The sequence below is a fragment of the Pelophylax lessonae genome (genome assembly GCF_965119305.1).
Source record: "Pelophylax lessonae genome assembly, chromosome: 9".
NCBI lineage: Eukaryota > Metazoa > Chordata > Amphibia > Anura > Ranidae > Pelophylax > Pelophylax lessonae.
In genome coordinates this window covers 93320415-93338855 of record NC_138776.1, presented here as the reverse complement: position 1 = coordinate 93338855, position 18441 = coordinate 93320415, and the positions used below count along the sequence as shown (strand labels likewise).

The window sequence follows — 18441 nt, the reverse complement described above, 5'->3', positions numbered from 1 at the left end:
AAATAGGAGCTGGGGCCAAGAGGGGTTGACGAGTCCATAGAGTTCAATTGCATCCGTGAAGCTCAATTGCAGGCATGCCGGCCTAGTGGGACTCGTGAGAGCCGTTTCTGTATTGGCCACGGTACGTTATCACCGCCATCGCGCCACTGAAGCATGATGCCCTGGAAGCCGGAAGTATGCGTTAGAGTCGTTGGATGTATGGCAAGGTTCAGGCACGGAAGGGACAGCCCTTGCTGGGGACCTACCGTGACCGAATTCAGCTTGAGACCCATCATCCACCTACACAGGCTTTGTTGTTCGCTCTAATCCCTTTTGGGATATGTTTCTATATAAACAGTGATGTTAGAATTGATTTTAACCATTTTTGCATGTTATCTTGTTGCTATTATACATGCATGGTCACCCATGCTTGCTTTTTACTTGCTACAATAAAATGTTTTTTTGATTTTACAATTGGTTTTGGTTCTGATCCTTCTACTCCCACTGGCCCGCAAAGCCCCGCCTTTTTCTATCCCAATGTTTTTCATTAATCCTTAACAGGGGTAAGGGCCTATCTTACACGGCATTTTTTTGTTTACGAATGGCTGTACTCAGAATGTGAAGCAAGCAAAGCTTATACCCTATAAACCTGTATATAGGACAAAGGGGCACCTCAAAAAATGGAGAGCCACATATTCAAAAATAGAAGGGGAAAAGGAGAATTGTAGTGAAGTTTGTGTAAACCTAGAGTAATTAACCCCTTTTTAAAGGTGCAGTTGGCACCAAACTCTTTGTATGGAGACACATTTCTCCACTAAATTCAACCAGCAGAAGACTAAAGGCACAGACTTAGATAGGGGAAACAGGATTATAAAAAATCCTAGAGAACATATATCTCAAGTTTTTTGAGGGGACCTCCCAATCTTAAGTACTGTAATGATAAAGTTGGATCAACAGAGAGTACATTATACCCTACCTCATTGTTGGTAGGATAGAACCACACCACCCTCAATATATAGTAGTATTGGTAATATTTCCCAAAAAGAGCCTGTCACAATCAGGGTTCTAAGAGCACCTTCAGGGTCATTTCTGTGTTTAGGCCTACAGGGGCCAAGGTATTCAACCTGAATATCCAGGCCTTTTCCTTTTGGAGAAGTATTTTGTCAAAGTCCCCCCGGCCAAGGGGGAGATTCAATGCCAGAAACCCCTCAACTTTTAACCCTTAAGGACTACCCCCATGTTTGTCTGCAAAGTGAAGACCAATAGGGGTCTCCTCCTTTAGACGTATGCTCTTCAGGTGCTCATCGATTCTCACTCTTAGTTTTCCCAATATATAATTTTTGACAAGGGCATTCGATGGCATAGAGGAGACGCGTATTGGTGCAATTAATAAATTGTTTGATTTTATGGGTAGTGGATCTGCTAGAGTCAGTGAAGACATTTGTTTTCTCCACAAACTTGCAGATACCACAATGGCCACAGGGAAACATGCCACTGAGGGCCGGGAGGTCAGTAAGCCAATTTTGGTCTTTTTTTTGAAATTCTGAGTGAATCAGTATATCACCCAGATTGGTTGACCTTTTTGCTACCATTAAAGGTTTAGGACCATCAATCCCACCTAACCTCTCAGACCTCAGCAGTATATGCCAATGATTTTCCAACACTCTGTGTACCTTCTGCCACTGAATTCAAAATTTTGTCATCATCCTCGGAGAGGTGTTGGTACTATCTTTTCTCTTTACACTGGGGGCGAGGAGCTCCTCTCAAGTTTTTTGACCTGCCATTCATTTAGCCCTTCTCAATGTTTGATGCGAATACCCCCTCTCCCTGACCCGTTGGTACAATTTTTCAGCCTCCTGTAGGTATTCGCTATAGTCAGAACAGTTCGGCTTAATCCTGATGAACTGTCCGACTGGGATACCCTTTTTGAGAGGTTCAGGGTGATGGCTATCTGCACGGAGGAGGGTATTTGCAGTAGTACTTTTTCTAAAGGTGATGGTGGAAAGCCGACCCTCATCCAATCGAATAGTCAGGTCCAAAAAATTAATTTGTGTTGGATCCACGACAAATGTAAGATGGATGTTTCTACTGTTTAAGTTTAGCTCATACATAAACAGGTCAAGTTAGGCTCTGGTACCACTCCACAGCATGAGTATGTTATCAATGTACCTCAGCCACATCTTAGCATGGCTGAGGTACATTGAGGAAGCATACACTATCTCCTCCTCCCAGAGACCAAGATGGAGACAGGCATACGAGGGAGCCCAGGGGGCACCCATAGCGGTGCCTCTAATTTGCTGGTAATACTTACCCAAAAATTAAAAAGTGGTTATTCAAGGTAAGATCTAAGATCTCTAACAGAAATTCATTCTGTGGTCCAAACTGTGGGAATTTAATTTCCAAGAAGTGAAACACTGCTAACATATCCCACTCGTTGCGGATTTACGTATATAATGACTCTACGTTAATACTAACAAGCAGCACCTCCTCCAAAAAATGTAAACCCAGGATTTTATTTATAACATCACCTTTATCCCTGACATAGGAAGGCAGCTCCACTACTAATTCCTTAATGAAGAAGTCTAGATATTGACCCAACTTCTCAAGAGGCCCACCTATAGCTGAAATTATGGGCCTCCCGGGGGGGGGTTTTAGATCATTATGAATTTTTGGTATAGTATAAAAAGTTGGAACATTATACTCATTCACCATAAGATATCTCTCCTCCTTCTTTGTAATCAGATCTGCCTCAAAGGCAAAGGCCAACTTCTCATTGATCTTTGCCACCAGGCTGGGAAATGGGTTGCCATCAAGTTTTTTATAGGTGTGGATGTCTGAGAGCAGTCGAGCAGCCTCCCTCTCATAACCACTCTCAGACATCAGAACCACATTGCCACCTTTGTCGCTTTTTTTATGACAATTTCCTCAGCCTGCTTGAGTTTGTGGAGTGCCTTCCTTTCATCCGGGGTGAGATTGTCTGAGGGTGAGGAACTCCAGTTTCATTTTTTAAGGTCCTCCTCAACCAATGTCAAGAAGGTATTCAACCACTTATTGTCACAGAACTTCTGCATTGCCGTAGATCTAATGACAATATGGGATTTCCTTCTGTGACCTTCAGAGATGGGCTGTTCCTCCTCCTCTGATTCAATTCCGCCCTTCTCTAACAGGGAGTTCAACATATCTAAGGCTTCCTGGTCTATCAGATCGGCCACCTAGGGCTCCGCTGATTCCTTAACGTCCACAGAATTAAGCAGCCTATAGTATATTTTTCTGAGATACAGGTAAAGATCTTTATAGACCTCAAAATTGTCCATTTTGTCTGTGGGCGAGAAGGATAGCCCTTTTTGTAGGAGTTTGATGTGTCTATCCTGTAGGGGAAATTTAGATAAATTTATGACTTTTTGATCATCTGGCTGAGTAATAAAACTCACCCCAGTATGATCTTGGTTGGGTCCTTCTATTCCCAGGTTTATTACTTCTGGTTCCTTGTCCTGGTCTGTTGTTCTATGGGTGCTGGACTTCCTTCTGTTTCTCCTTTTTTTCCTCCTCTTTTTCCTTTTCCGGAACTCTTTTTCAGAATACCTTTGGGGATAGGAGGAGGTTCCCTTTCTTCCAAAGAGTCTTTGTCTAAAAAAGACACAGATATTTTGTCATCGTCATCACTGCCTGATTGTATTGACCCATTATAAGACTTCTAGGGACACCTCCTCTTCTCTGTGATCTGCATCTCTTATTTTTGGGAGTCATCCAAGTCTCTTTGAAATTTGGATTGTTTGGTATTTTTTAACCCTTTTTGGGCCCTAGCAATCTCTTTTCTGAGCTGTTCATTTAATTTTTCAAACTCTTCAGATTCTTTAAAGGGCTTTAGCTTATCTCTTGTTAGATTGATTTCTTCCTGTAAAGAGTCTAGTTGTATTTTTTCCTCTTCAACAATTAGCTTCATGATTTTTATACCATGACTAATGCATTTTGCCCTCCACTTCTCAAGGAAACGCTTCGTTTGCAAGTGAGTTGCAGGAACCACCCTCTTTCCGAGTCCTCTTGGGATAATTCCTTGGCTGATATAAGACTCAAGAGAGAGAGAATGTCCCACTTATGGTTTAGGGATCTTATTATTAATCGTTTATACAGTAAACCCCCCTCCATTGCGGGGGTTACGTTCCGGACCCAGCCGCGAAAAGTGAAATTCCGCGAAATAGAAAAACCCTATTAAAATGCATTGTAGGCATGTTTTTTTACTGTCACTGTACGTGTAGAAGCATTTTAAGGTCTTTAAACACACTTTTAAAACAATAGAAACTCATTTAAACACATAAAAGATACTTAGAGACAGAGCAAGAGCTATGAAAAACACAAAAATCTTTCATTTTTAATGATTTATATAGTAAAATAACATTACAAAAAAAAACGCGAATTACCGGGACCGCAAAAACTGAACCGCGATGTAGCGGGGGATTACTGTATTCCCTAAACAAAGACCTCAAAATTTTCCTCTGTGGACCTTGAGACAGTGAAGTCTTTATCAAAGGTAACTCTGATCTCAGCATCCAAACTATCTCCAAGTACATATACTATTGCTTTCCCTTAGGAGTGGATAGAGCCGTCAAGTCTACACCACAAACACTTCTCACTGCTGCAGCAGACAAGTCCACGGGTCTGTCAAACAAAGCCAATTGTATAGGAGGGACCCCTAGATGCCAAAAATTGATTCAAAGGGAATCAAAAATCAAATTACAACAAAAAAATATTAAAAAACATAATCTAGGGATACTGGATATCGTCCAGACCAATATGCTGGAAGATAATACCTCCTAGTATATAGATACCAAACGGTCAAGTGCCACAGGGCAGTATGCCAACATAACGACCCAAAACACACCTTCAAGATGACCACTGCCTTGCTAAAGAAGCCAAGGGTAAAGGTGATGGACTGGCCAAGCATGTCTCTAGACCTAAACCCTATTGAGCATAAGTGGGGTATCTTCAAACGGAAGGTGGAGGAGCGCAAGGTCTCTAACATCCACCAGCTCCGTGATGTCGTCATGGAGGAGTGGAAGAGGACTCCAGTGGCAATCTGTGAAACTCTGGTGAACTCCATGCCCAAGAGGGTTAAGGCAGTGCTGAAAAATAATGGCGGCCACACAAAATATTGACACTTTGGGCCCAATTTGGACATTATCACTTTGGGGTGTACTCACTTTTCTTGCCTGCGGTTTAGACATTAATGTGTGTTAAGTTATTTTGAGGGGACAGCAAATGTACACTGTTATACAAGCTGTACACCCACTACTTTACATTGTAGCAAAGTGTAATTTCTTCAGTGTGTTGTCACATGAAAAGATAAAATAATATATTGTGAGGGGTGTACTCAGTTTTGTGAGATACTGTATGTATTGTGATATATGTTATATTAAAGTGTAATTGAATTACTTCCTATGTAGCTTTTGAGTAGGTACTCAAAAGCGCGGAAAGAAGATTTAGAGGCTACATGTGTACATGTCCAGGTACACTGTCTCCTTGCATTCTCTTTCTGCAAAGTGATGTAGGAGAAAAGAACGCCCACTTGTATGATGTAGGCTGCAAGGAAAAATGGGACATCAACGTTTATTATGAGCAGGAAGATGACATATGAACTGTATTGCGGTCCGTTATTAGGAACCGGAAATAGTACATACAAGTGGTCGCAACAATACAGACAAAAGAATAATATAAATATATTTTCACAGTAAGAGTAATTGTTTTACAAAAAAGCTTTTTGCTTTGGTAAAAAACGGTCTTTAATAACACCAAATGTCAGCACTGTGACTTTAGATCTTTGATTATCTTTGCTTTGGTTAAAAAAAGAACGACTATTTTTAATAAGAATAAAAAAAATGACATCCTCTATAATGCTGTGTCTTTTCACTCTGTGATCTGAAATGTTAAAATGTTCCCAGGAGCCCAATGGATGAAAAATATGAGCCAGGACTCTGCAATATCTCCCATACAATATAATGGGAAGATGAAAGTCTTTTCTTAATGCCACGATGATGCTTTTACTGGAGAATTGCCTGGCACAGAGCCAGGCTCTCAGCTGGGGTCCCCCTGGATATGACTTTGGTCACGATTTCTTCCACTGCTCCCATACAAGAATCCATTTTCTGACCACTAAGATCAGGACAATTAGTGGCTGCAGTATAATATCAGAAGGCAGTGTAGTATTTTTCCATTGTACTGACAATGTCACTGTTCTGTTCAAGTGCATCAATGACTCTCTGCAGTACGGCTTCATTTATGCAGGACCCAAAATCTTGTTGTACACAGTTCAAAACATGGAAGAAGTGACATCCCTTCTCTGCATCTGCAATAAATCAAAAAGGGTAGAATTTAAAGTTACAGCTGTGTAAATGTATTTGTATAAAAGAAAGGAAATGAAAGGTGTTGCAAGCACCCAGATTCTTTATTATTTTTAGGGCTTATGTACATCTGTCACCACATAATAGATGCAGCAAGGGGGCTTTTTTTTCAGATGGACTGCACCTCCAGTGCACCTAAAATGCATTAGTATGAACAAAGCTTTATTTTCTAATGCAAATAAAGGTTCTCATTTATCCAAGTCATTCAGCTTGTTCTGTAATGTTGAACACTGCATCACTCATCTAAGAAGCTTCCTCAGAAAAAATGAATGTCAAGGGGTAAATCAGTCTTCTTAATCCATTCACCAAGGAATGTGTCAAGGCAGATATTGATTGTCCAAAAACGTGAGAGGAGTTGGGAAAGTTTCTGAAGAACAGGGTGGTTTAATAAATCAGGCCTCCTATCTTGTTCTTGGAAAGTCAAATGTGACTAATTACGACTAGCTTTTCTCTGATCTGCAATTAAAAGACAGCTAAGATCTGACTACAATATTGTGTTACACTCAATAATCAGATTTCAGTTCCGCTTTAACTTACACTAGAATAGGACCTCTTAGATCTATAATTAGCAGCTATTGCCAATACCAGAGATATTCATCCTCTAAGTGTTTAACCTTTTTTAAATAACTAACACATAAACTGTATAACACATACAACTGGGGATTTCGGATCAGTGACTAACTGATATGGCCTCATTCCAAAAGAACTGGATTATACAGTATTAGTTTCTTTGAAATTTTACATAATCTAACAGGATATGTGTATGCTTCGTAGGAAAAAAATAAATTTCTATCTTCCTCTCTCCTTCTACAGACTCCTAATTAGCTTTACTATTGTGTTAGGCCCCTTTCACATGGGCGTTCCGTATGTCCGTATATCTCCCCATCCGTTCGGACATAATACATGTCAATGTGATTGCGGATGTCAGCGGATGACCATCCGCTGACATCCGATTTGCATCCTTTCAGTTCTGTTACGTTTTTTGGAACGGAACAGAACCCTATTTTTTCTTCCGTTTAAAAAATGGAAAGGACGCAAAATCGGATGTCAGCGGTGTCATCCACTGACATCCGCAATCCCATAGACATGCATCATGTCCGTATATCATCCGCAAACAGATGGGATGATATGCGAACATACGGACCGGATGACACAAATGTCATCCGTATCCGCGAAAAAATAAAAAAAAGTGCTGGAGCGGATCGCAATACGGTCCGCTCCGTGTGAAAGGGGACTTACACTCTACATCAGGGATTCCCAAACTACGGCCCTCCAGTTGTTCAGTAACTACAATTCCCATCATGCCTAGTCATGTATGTGAATGTCAGAGTTTTACAATGCCTCATGGGATGTGTAGTTCTGCAACAGCTGCAGGGCCTTAGTTTGGGAATCCCTGCTCTACATATATAATCATTAAAACACATAATCAAGATATGTTTTCAATAAGTAGCATTTAATGGTAATCATACATTATGTTTTCACTACAAAAACTAAAGCATATTTTCTGAATCGAAGAGAGAAGGGTCAAAACCCCTGTAAACTTATTTTTTGCTTTTTCTCACTGGAGAGGTTTCCTGTCCCGAAAATAAAATAGGAAATGAGAGTTGAAGAGTAACTCTACTTCTGTTGAAAAAAAAAAAAAAAAAAAACGAAACAATCCTCTCTGGGTGATTATTTTACATTGCATGGATTTTAACAATACTGTATGTGTTGCAGACTCCTACCTGTTTCTGCTCTGAAGAAAAAGCTGTTTGATTATGTGAATCTGAATAGTAGAAACATTTTCAATATTAATCCACTGAGGTAATGATTCCTTCTAATAAGGAAATTTGCATGGTCTGCATTCCTTTAGAAGTGATTAGCCCTTTTGGACTATCTTACCAAAAATATATTTTTTTTTTATTGCAGTGGTTACTTAAAATCTTACTTGTACCTTAAAGCAGACTTCAGGGAAAATCAGTGTGCCAATTACACAAGCATTTATGGGAATGTTCTGCATACCGGCTGTGTACAGAAGGCCTCTAGGTTGCCATATTGCATTGAAGTTTACAGAAAATGACAACCTTGCAGATTTTAAAAAGGGAAAGGAAATTTGTAACATTTAATTACAACATATCTTGTGTTGCAATTGTATATGTAATATTCATTTTCTTTAGTTGCTATTTTTTCCCATGCAATTGGAGTTACTCTTTAAGTTGGTCTTACACATGAAGTTTTCCATAGATTCCCCAATCCATGCTAAACAGCTTGGATGAACAAATTGCTCAGTGCCGGTCTGCCGGATATTGTTTTTTGACAGCCGACACCTACTGCTGTCAGAATACCTGAAAAATAATTGCAGCTGATTGGCTGCAGTCACTGTTCAGCTGACTTTTTTGCCAACTGCCTCTTCCAATTTCTCATTTAAAATTTGTTGAGCCGCATGGTGTTAGCAAGGCTGCTTACAGCCCGAAATTTGATGGTCAGCTTAAATCTCTACAAAGTGAAGGAAAATTATCCTCTTAGACAGGTGTCCCCGTAACTGGTCACTTTTACCCTTGCCCTTTGTTTAGTGACAACTGTAAAATGTGGGATTTCCCATCACTTTCTATCTTGGTAACAATGGTAATTGAGAAGGTGAATCTATCCAACAGGGGCACAGACAGCAATAAAAACTGGACAGTGGTTCTAATCTCTCCATGCAGTATCCACATATAAAAAAAATAATAATTGGCTATACACTTCAAGTAAACTTGTGAAAAAAGAGTTAACTAGAGTGCTGAGATGGCAGGTTTGTCTCGAAGTATAATTACCAGTGTAGATGTGACTTCTTTTATGCTGACATACTTGTGGTCAGGCTTATAGGTGTCTGCAGCAGCTACAGATTTAACAACTCATTTCCAACACAAGAATACCGTGCAAGCACTTATGGTGCTTGGCAACCAGGCGTCAATCAAACCTTTTAAAGTGCATATACACACTTGCCGCTGTTTCTTATGCGTGCCTTTCATTGCTGAATAAATATAGAAGCAACTTGTGAAGATAACTCTTGTGAGTAACATTTTGACAACAGGAGAATGTCTGGATTGTGTGGAGAAACAGGCCGTCTCATTTGTATCCTCCAGTATCTGATATGAACAGTGATGTATGTACAGTATTACTGAATTCCCACCCCTGGGTGTACAGTCTTTAGGTTTTTATGACTCATCCTATGTTTTAGGCAGCTGGTCACATATTCAAGCTTCATCCCAATACAGCTGGAGTCTGAACGTCATTTTCCTAAGCAAACGTCTTTAAACCTAAAGCAGCTTTGTCTGCCAAGGATCAGATTGATGCATTGGCTTTGTTGTGGGGCTAAGGCCTCATGCACATGGACTTTTGAGGCTCTAGCATAAAATCCCAGCACTTTTCTGTTCCCAGAAGAAAAGGACATTTTGAGGCTCTAGCATAGAATTCTGGCTTATTTTCCCTGTTCGTGGAGCCACAGTCGGTGTGTATAGTTGGTCATAGAAATAAATGGCTGTACATTGCCATACTCTAGTATACCCTGATGCAGGGGAGGACTGGGCCAGGGGGCAGGGGAGAAATTGCCAGCCGGGCCATTCTTATGCCCCATAAAAAGGCTGCATTACTTATGCCACAGACATGCCTAAAGGATTCCTGGGGAAGATAAGTTAAAAGTCCCCACCCACCACTGACCCCCCCCCCCCCAAAGCATGGATGGTGTAAACTGTGTCTGAGCAGAGGTCGGTTCCATGCCCCACTGGAGACTCTCCTCCCCTGGCCAGCCCCGACCGAGCTGTGCTATCTCCCCCAATCCCCCCCCCCCGTGTCCAGGTCGGGAACCCGGATTCAGCCAGGGAGTAGCGAGTACCTGGAGCAGAGCTTCAGTCTGGAATGGGGGTCAGGAGGAGGCCAGGAAGAGGGAGATTGGGAGGGGGGCTGAGTTGCTGCACCATGGGCCTCTGGTTTGTACTTGCCCCCTGGGCTGGAAGTTGCCAGCAGCCCCTGCCCTGATGCTCTAATGCATTGGTGTAAACAAGTGCATGTGCATATGACTTATTCCCCAAACACAGAATTTCTACGATCAGAGAATAAGGCCCCTTTCACACAGAGCCGGGGATCTGTCTGCTAATCTCCTGCTGAGCAGAGCAGATTCTGTGGATGACAGGTCTGTGCCCACTCTGATTATGCGGAGCCAACACAGACACAGCCTGCTCTGCAAAATAGGTGGTCCGTTTACACCTGACTGCCATCCGATCTAATCTGCCTAGAGTAAGGGAATGAATCCCCTTCTGGTTTTTTTTTTTTTTTGTTTTTTTTTAGTGGACCGGATCGATTCAAAGGTAGGCAGGTGTAAACAGACACGAATCATTTTACACTCTGTGGTCCATAGGGATACATGGACCATCCGATCAGGTCCACCAGAAAACCTGACAGGCGGACCTGATTGGATCACCCGTGTGAAAGGGGCCTTGATCATATGCCCATGCATGTGTTTATCCTGATGCACAAAAGCAATGGCATATGCCCAAGTAAGGCTGCGTACAGCCATTTACATCTATACACCCACAGCGGCTCCCTGGACAGGGAAACTATGGCAGAATTCTATGCTAAAGCCCCAAAATGTTCTTATAGCATCAAAAAAAGAAAAAGTAAAGTGAACCCTCCCCCCCATTCCTAACCTCAATCTGACCCTAGCACAACCCTTCTCACACCCAAGCCCTAGAAACTATCAACCTTTAACCTTCCCACCTGAATCATTATAGAAGTGCTTAGAGTGATGTAACTCCCATACATTTACATGGTAACTAAATCATCTTAGCTCCCAAGGCATGCTTAGAATGTACACTGATCTGTGCATGTGTGGTTCAGTGTATTCTAAAACGAACATTTCTAGAAAGCGAGGCAGGAGAGACACATAGGGGTTACTAAAGGTAAATATACTGTACACTTTGCAAGTGCAGTTTCCCCAGAGCTTAGCAAATGTGGTGCACCTTCACTTTGTAAAGAATACCCAATCAGGTGCAAGGAAAATATTTAAAAAAACTGCATTTTTGCTTGCACATGATTGGATGAAGGAAATCAGCAGAGCTTCAGCACATTCACTAAGCTCTAGGAAAAATAATGTAACTGAACTTGCAAAGTGCACAGTTTATTTGCGTTTAGTAAAACAACCCCATAGCATCTCTTCTGCCATAAAGCTTACCCGTTGGCAATTTTAAAAAAATACAATTTAGTTAATCTTTAACCCTTTATAGAATAAGCCCCAATGTAAATATCTATTTCATAGCTGTAGAAATAGACTTTATGATATATCCATTCCTCTGACTTAATACTGGAACACAGTAACATCATACAGAATGGTCTTACTTAAAAGGGTATTCACTAAGTGAAAAGACTCCACATGCAATAGAATTCTACCTATCTACATAAAAAAAACACAAAGCAAATTGCACTCTCTAATGTTAGTTTGTCTATACGTATTGTCTAATATTTTTAAACAGTTTGCAACAGTGTTGCTTATATTATAAGTGCTTATGCCATTGTTAATCCTATTTAAACAAGAACTGAACTTGAAAGTCACACATACCAGCATTGTTTCAATTAAAATAAAAATAGCAATGATTCAACACCTTGTTGGATTAAAGTCGAGTTCCACCCATTTTAGTCACTTTAGATGTATGTAATCCCCTTTAAAACGACTTTTACCAATGGAAAGTTTTTTTTTTGCTAGTAAATACCTGATTTTCTGCTTTATTTATCCTCTTCTCACTTCCAGGTCCGGTCGGCGATTACGTAATTCGGCGATTCGCAGTGTGTGCTGGGATTTATCTCAGGGCATGAAATCTCGCATTATTAGACAGAAGATGGGCTGTACTGTGTGTTCTGCCCCGCTTCCGCCCCGCCTCCTCTCAGTGAGCTGTATGTATGTAGTGTATTGAGGCCGTGCTCCGCCCCGCCTCCTCTCAGTGAGCGGGGACTGAAAGCATTATATCCTCACTGAGCTCACTGAGAGGAGGCGGGGCGGAGCACGGCCTCAATACACTACATACATACAGCTCACTGAGAGGAGGCGGGGCGGAGGCGGGGCAGAGCACGCAGTGCAGCATATCTCCTGTGTAATAAAGCGAGATTTCATGCCATCCCAGCACACACTGCGAAACGCCGAATGACGTAATCGCCCACCTGACCCGGAAGTGAGAAGAGGATAAATAAAGCAGAAAATCAGGTATTTACTAGCAAAAAAAAAAACTTTCCGTTGGTAAAAGTCGTTTTAAAGGGGATTACATACATCTATGTAATCCAATTTATTAAAAATGGGTGGAACTCCACTTTAAGAAACGAATACTGAAAGGTCTCAAATGTTGGTGCCGTTTCCACAAATTGCCCCTTATTTATTACTTTAGCGCTAGCTACAATTGTACATTTATATAGAAGCATCTTACACTCATTGTAGTGTTTGTCCAATACAACATCCATGGTAACGCTGTCATGTGGTGACCTCTAGTGGTTAGTTTTGAGATGTGACCTCACTGAGATTTTCTTTTTTTCTTTATAAAACAATGTAAAAATGTAAATGTGCCTCAATCCATGGTCAAAATGTAAAATCATATATTCATTTCCACATTGTATTTTAATTATTTGTAACCTAATCCTCATATTCTGAACATTCTTGAAGTTCGTAAACTTACTTTGTGAAGTTCCCTGCACATTTACTTCCTTGAATTCTGTGACACGTATTCACTATGCCCTGTGGGTAGGCTCTGCTGTGTCACATATTTCTCAGAGCCTACAGACAGGAAGACTTTTAGGAGGTAGAGTCAGTACAGTATAGGAATCACTGCTTGTATAAAGAGATGGCCAGCAGACAGGCTGCACTCACAAGGTGAAAGGAGATTGTCCAAGTAAGATGAAATTGGATTGTCAAATACAGTAAAACCTTGGATTGCGAGCATAATTCGTTCCGGAAACATGCTTGTAATCCAAAGCACTCTTATATCAAAGCGAATTTTCCCATAAGAAATAATGGAAACTCAGATGAGTTCCACAACCATTTATTCATAAGTCCTTCAGTTTATAGTCTATATACAAAGATTATAGCAATGTGATAGGTTGTGTCATCATAAAATGTCCATCCACAAATGGCACCTCCACAAGGGGATTAGAAGCAAAATCCAGCAGGAGCTACAGAGTATAAAATAGAAGAGAGGCGCCTCTAAGTGTAGCAGTATGGGGACATTTAATGAAGGTACAACATTTAGCAACTTACATGGTTGATGATTAAACAGGCACATCTAAGTATGCAGGCATCCGGGGTAAAGCTGTCCACATAGACCATCTTCTGAACCACTGGTTCTCACAGATGTCAGTCTGCAATTGTGATTAGGAAGACTACCCTGCAGTAGAGTGATCTGAAAGCGAGACTTTGAATCGCTCGTGTCGCGCACTGTGGAAGGGTGTGATGAAGATGGCAGTGCGGAGGACAGTCTATATGGACAGCTTTACCCCAGATGCCTGCATACTTAGACATGCCTGTTTTAATCATCAACCATGTGAGCTGCTAAATATTGAACCTTCATTAAATGTAACCATATTGCTACACTTAGAGGCACCTCTCTTCTCTTTTATACTCAGTTGTGACATGATGCTACTTGTATATCAAGACATCGCTTTTATATCAAGTCAAAATTTATTTAAAAAATGTGCTTGTCTTGCAAAGCGCTCTCAAACCAAGTTACTCTCAAACCAAGGTTTTACAGTATAACTATTGTTTGCATTATTATTACAATGCTGATGTTATAAGATTAATGTGAATGCTGTGACCATAGATCTCCTTTCTGTGTACTAACCAATTATAAATCTATTTTTAGAAGCTTATGCTATTCAAGCAAATCATTTTTTGCAACAGGTAACTGCAAATAACTCTTGCAGTCTGTCTGGAAATATTTCTACAATATTACAATAAGGGAAGAGTGTGCATACTTACGTCTTTGCCTACTGCAGTCCTGTTTAATCACATTCAAAGTTAATTTGTGTAATTCTTTGTCATGATCTGTTACCTGAAAAGAATACAAATGACAGTCATAGCTCCAATACATGGAATGTATCCATCACCAAAACTTTGTTTTTAACCTTTCAATAGAGTAATGAAGAATTTGAACTCCTTTCAAGTTTCTTGCGCTGTGGCCGTGCTGGGTTGACTCATCTTCTCTATTTGCCCCCCATAGCTATTGCATCTGGGACAGAAAGAGAGAAAATCCAATCTCCCAAGGTAAATGGTGGTTGGGTCCAATTCTATATTTGTATTATTCTATGGGTATCATCCCTTAATATTACCACAAAGGAGAAAAAACAGCCAACAACTATTTAGTGGGTGTAGATATATGGGCATTTACATGAACCACATAGAGATCGCATACATGAATACAATTTCACAGGCTTTATTGTGCAAACAGAGATAAAAAAAATATTGACCCTATATTGATCATATACAAAAGTGGACATAGGACCATAAAGTATATGTAATTATTTCCTGTGTGGCGTATAAGATCAACGCATTTTGCAAATGACTCGCTTGTTTAGGATCCACACCTGTTACAGGAGATGATCCATTCTAGAAAGAATAAGTACAACATACTATGAAAAATACATATTTATAACACATGTATGTAACGTAATACAAATATTACAAAATGACATAACAAGATTACAAAAGACATTCTGTACATGATATGTATGTCTTATGTAATATTGTTGTATAATTTGAATGTATATTTTGTGCAAAAGTGTAAATGCATGCATTATATTTTTGGTTATATTATGTATTTCTCATAGTATCTTATACTTTCTCCTTCTAGAATGAATCATCTGCTGTGTATGTAACAGACATGGATCCTGATGAAGCTAGTAATTTTGTGAAGCGTGTTGATCCTATTTACCACACAGTAATTTATTAAATATACTCTATGGTTCTATGTCCACTTTTGTATATGATCCATATAGGGTCAATATCCTTTTATCTCCATCTGTTTGGTGCTTTAATTGTAAAAAAAAAGTCTGTGATATTTTATTCAGGTATGGGATCTCTATGTGGCACATTTAAAGTCCCATATATTTACCCCACGCTAAATAGTTGGGAGGTGTTTTTTTACTCCTGTGTGGAGAGAAAACCCAATATTTTACAGTTGTTATGAAGCTGAGGGTAAAGCTTTCAATGGGAACACCTGTCCCAGTGACAACTGTCTAAAAGGGGAATTCCCTCACTATGTAAAGCTTTCCTCTCACTATCTGTTGCATGTGTCCAGTATAAGGAGTTAAGTGAAATCCCCCCAATGGGACAGAAATGGAAAGAAAATAAAGTGATAGAGTTTTTAATCCTTCCCTACCCTATTCAAAACAAAACAAAGTTTGAGCTAGCGTCATGCACACTGGATGCTTAGTCTTAGTGGATGAGATCATGGTGCTTTGGTTTGGGTGGAAGGCACAGCCCCGCTGCCAGCGGCCTGAAAAACTCTGAGAGGCTGACAGTTGCTGGAGTGGTACGAACGTTTACAGCAGTACATGCCCAGGCATGAATGCTCACGATGCATGCGGTCTGCGTTCCAGGCATTCATCCCTGAGCGCATACTGACCTTAATGTTAGTATCATTTTGTGCATCTTGGGAAAGAAATTGGGTCCAATAGATTTATTGAAACATGTATAAAACTGGCACCAGGACAAGGACACAGACCATGGAAAAGTTGACATGATTCACACTGACAACATCCAGCCACAGCAGTTGTGAGCCTCCCATAGAATTTTACAGGCTGAATGGGGCACCTGGGCCTTCCACCTGCACCAAAATACCAAGATCTCATGCATCAGGACTAATAGCTAGTACACCCGATCGGAAAATAGCACAAAAATGACCGCTTTCGAAGCGATCGTACAATAATCTGATCATTAGTTCACAGCTTTCGAGAGCTGATCACTAAATTTCATCCAATGTTATCCGATCAGACGAAGGACAAAAAAAAAAATTCCTGCGATTTTTGTTTAATCAGTATAGTTGTAGTGTATTCGTATTGTATTATCGAACAACAACACATCTCATCACTTCAGAATTTTAATTCAGTCGTCCGAAAATGTATGTAAACTTTAGTAAACTCTTCATTTTCAATATGAGAATAGCATGCAAAAAAAAAAAAAAACAGGCGATCATGCGCCCGATAATCTCAACGTGTGTACAAGGCTTTAATGTTCAATGTGCAGGAGGCCTAACGTCGTGATTACAAGTTTGACATGAAGCCAAGACCTTATCATCATAGCACAACATATATCAGTACATTTGCAAAAATACTCAATATCACAAAGACAAATCTGGACAAACACGTATACATGCATTTTATCGGGCTGGACAGATTTTAAAAAACAAAACCCAAGTACAATATAGTAATTGAATGGTTATACTTTTAAAAAACAATCGACATATTTAATAACGACTGGCAGGAAGCCTAATCTTTAGATGAAAATAAACCCAAATAAGAAAGAAGTCTTTGAAAAGTATGAGAAGTATTTGTTAGCTAAAGATAAACATCTACAGATACAAAACATTGCATTGTCTATGCTGTGCTCTGGAAATAAAGCGAATCTTCCTGTAATTCACATCCTCTAAATTCTTTTTCCTCATTTTCTAAAGCTTGTGTTTGCTTTCATACTTTAAAGTATATGAATTAACAGGATTTAAAGCTGAAATATTGTGAGTAAATATAAAATAAATTCATTATAGGTAGGCAGATTTTGCTACATGAATGACATGACACCATGATCCTTGACTGATGGCAACAGTTGCATAGTTATGGTACTTCTATTCCACAGAATAGTGAATGCTCGGTAATCATAAGCAGGAGATTTTTTTTAGTGCGGGTTCACATTTGTGCGATGCGGGGTGGCTGCGAATATACACCGTGTTCCTGCATCGCATCCGCACCCCTGGCAGTACACACTGCCATATGCGATACGCTGGGGGTGTCAATTCGAAGTTAACAACACCCCCAGATCAGATCGCATATCGCAGTGTGATCTGAAAGTTCACACAGAATCGGATTGCACTAGTGTGACCCACCATGCGATCCGATTCTGCTGCGGACCAAAAAAAGGGTCCTGTGCGTGTTGAGTGCGATTGCGGTGCAAAGTCAGCCATACAAACTGTATGGCTGACTTTGCACCGCACAGAGATCGCATGTCATGTCAATCTCTGTCATCGCAGAAATGTGAACCGGCACTTAATATTAAATGTAATACATGTAATAAAGGGGCACCTGCTAGTTGATAAAAAAAATTCCTCCAATATTCCACAGCATTAAGAAATCCAAATAAGATGAACCACCCTCACCTTAACCACTTCAATATGGCACACGTTTACCCCCTTCCTGCCCAGGCCAATTTTCAGCTTTCCACGCTGTCACAATTGTCACAATTTAAATGACAATTGCGCGGTCATGTAACACTGTACTCATGTGAAATTTTTATCAATTTTTTCACAAAAATAGAACTTTCTTTTTGGTGATATTTAATAACCGCTTTTTTTTTTATTTTTTGCTAAAAAAAAAAAAAAGGAAAAAAGCCTGAACATTTTGAAAAAAAAAAAACTGCATTTTTCTTAGTTTCCGTTATAACATTTTGCAAACAAATAATCTTTCTTCATAAATTTAGGCCAAAATGTCCACAAACTATGGTATATTTATCTGAAAATAGATCCTCAATCCTGATGTACGGACACACCCATCTAATTTCTTGAGGCCTGAAAAAGCCAGAACAGTACAAATATCCCCTAAATTACCCCTTTTTTTTTGGAAAGTAGACAGTCCAAGGCATTTAGTAAGAGGCATGGTGAGTTTTTTGAGGTTTAAATTTTTTGTCACAATTTGTTGAAAAGTGAAAGAAAATGTATTGTTTACATACTGCCACCAGTGCAGTACAGCACCATCATATAACTGGTATGGCAGTTTAACAGGGACACTGACTGGTGACAGTATGTAAAAAAAAATATATATATATAAAACATTTATAAAACATTTTTTAATAATGTTTTTCTTTTTTTCC

At 39.9% G+C, this 18441-nt stretch overlaps 1 protein-coding gene across 1 annotated transcript in view; it reads right to left on the bottom strand.

The window, feature by feature from the left end:
• Positions 1-5777: 5777 nt before the first annotated feature.
• The window catches only part of STN1 (STN1 subunit of CST complex), a 105171-nt gene continuing 92507 nt past the window's right edge, over positions 5778-18441 (bottom strand). The window contains exons 9-10 of the mRNA XM_082266722.1: positions 14344-14416; positions 5778-6319 (exon numbers count right to left, since the gene is read on the bottom strand). Of these exons, the coding sequence (XP_082122848.1) occupies positions 6162-6319; positions 14344-14416 (231 nt within the window). The 3' untranslated portion in view covers positions 5778-6161. The remainder of the gene's footprint in view (positions 6320-14343; positions 14417-18441) is intronic.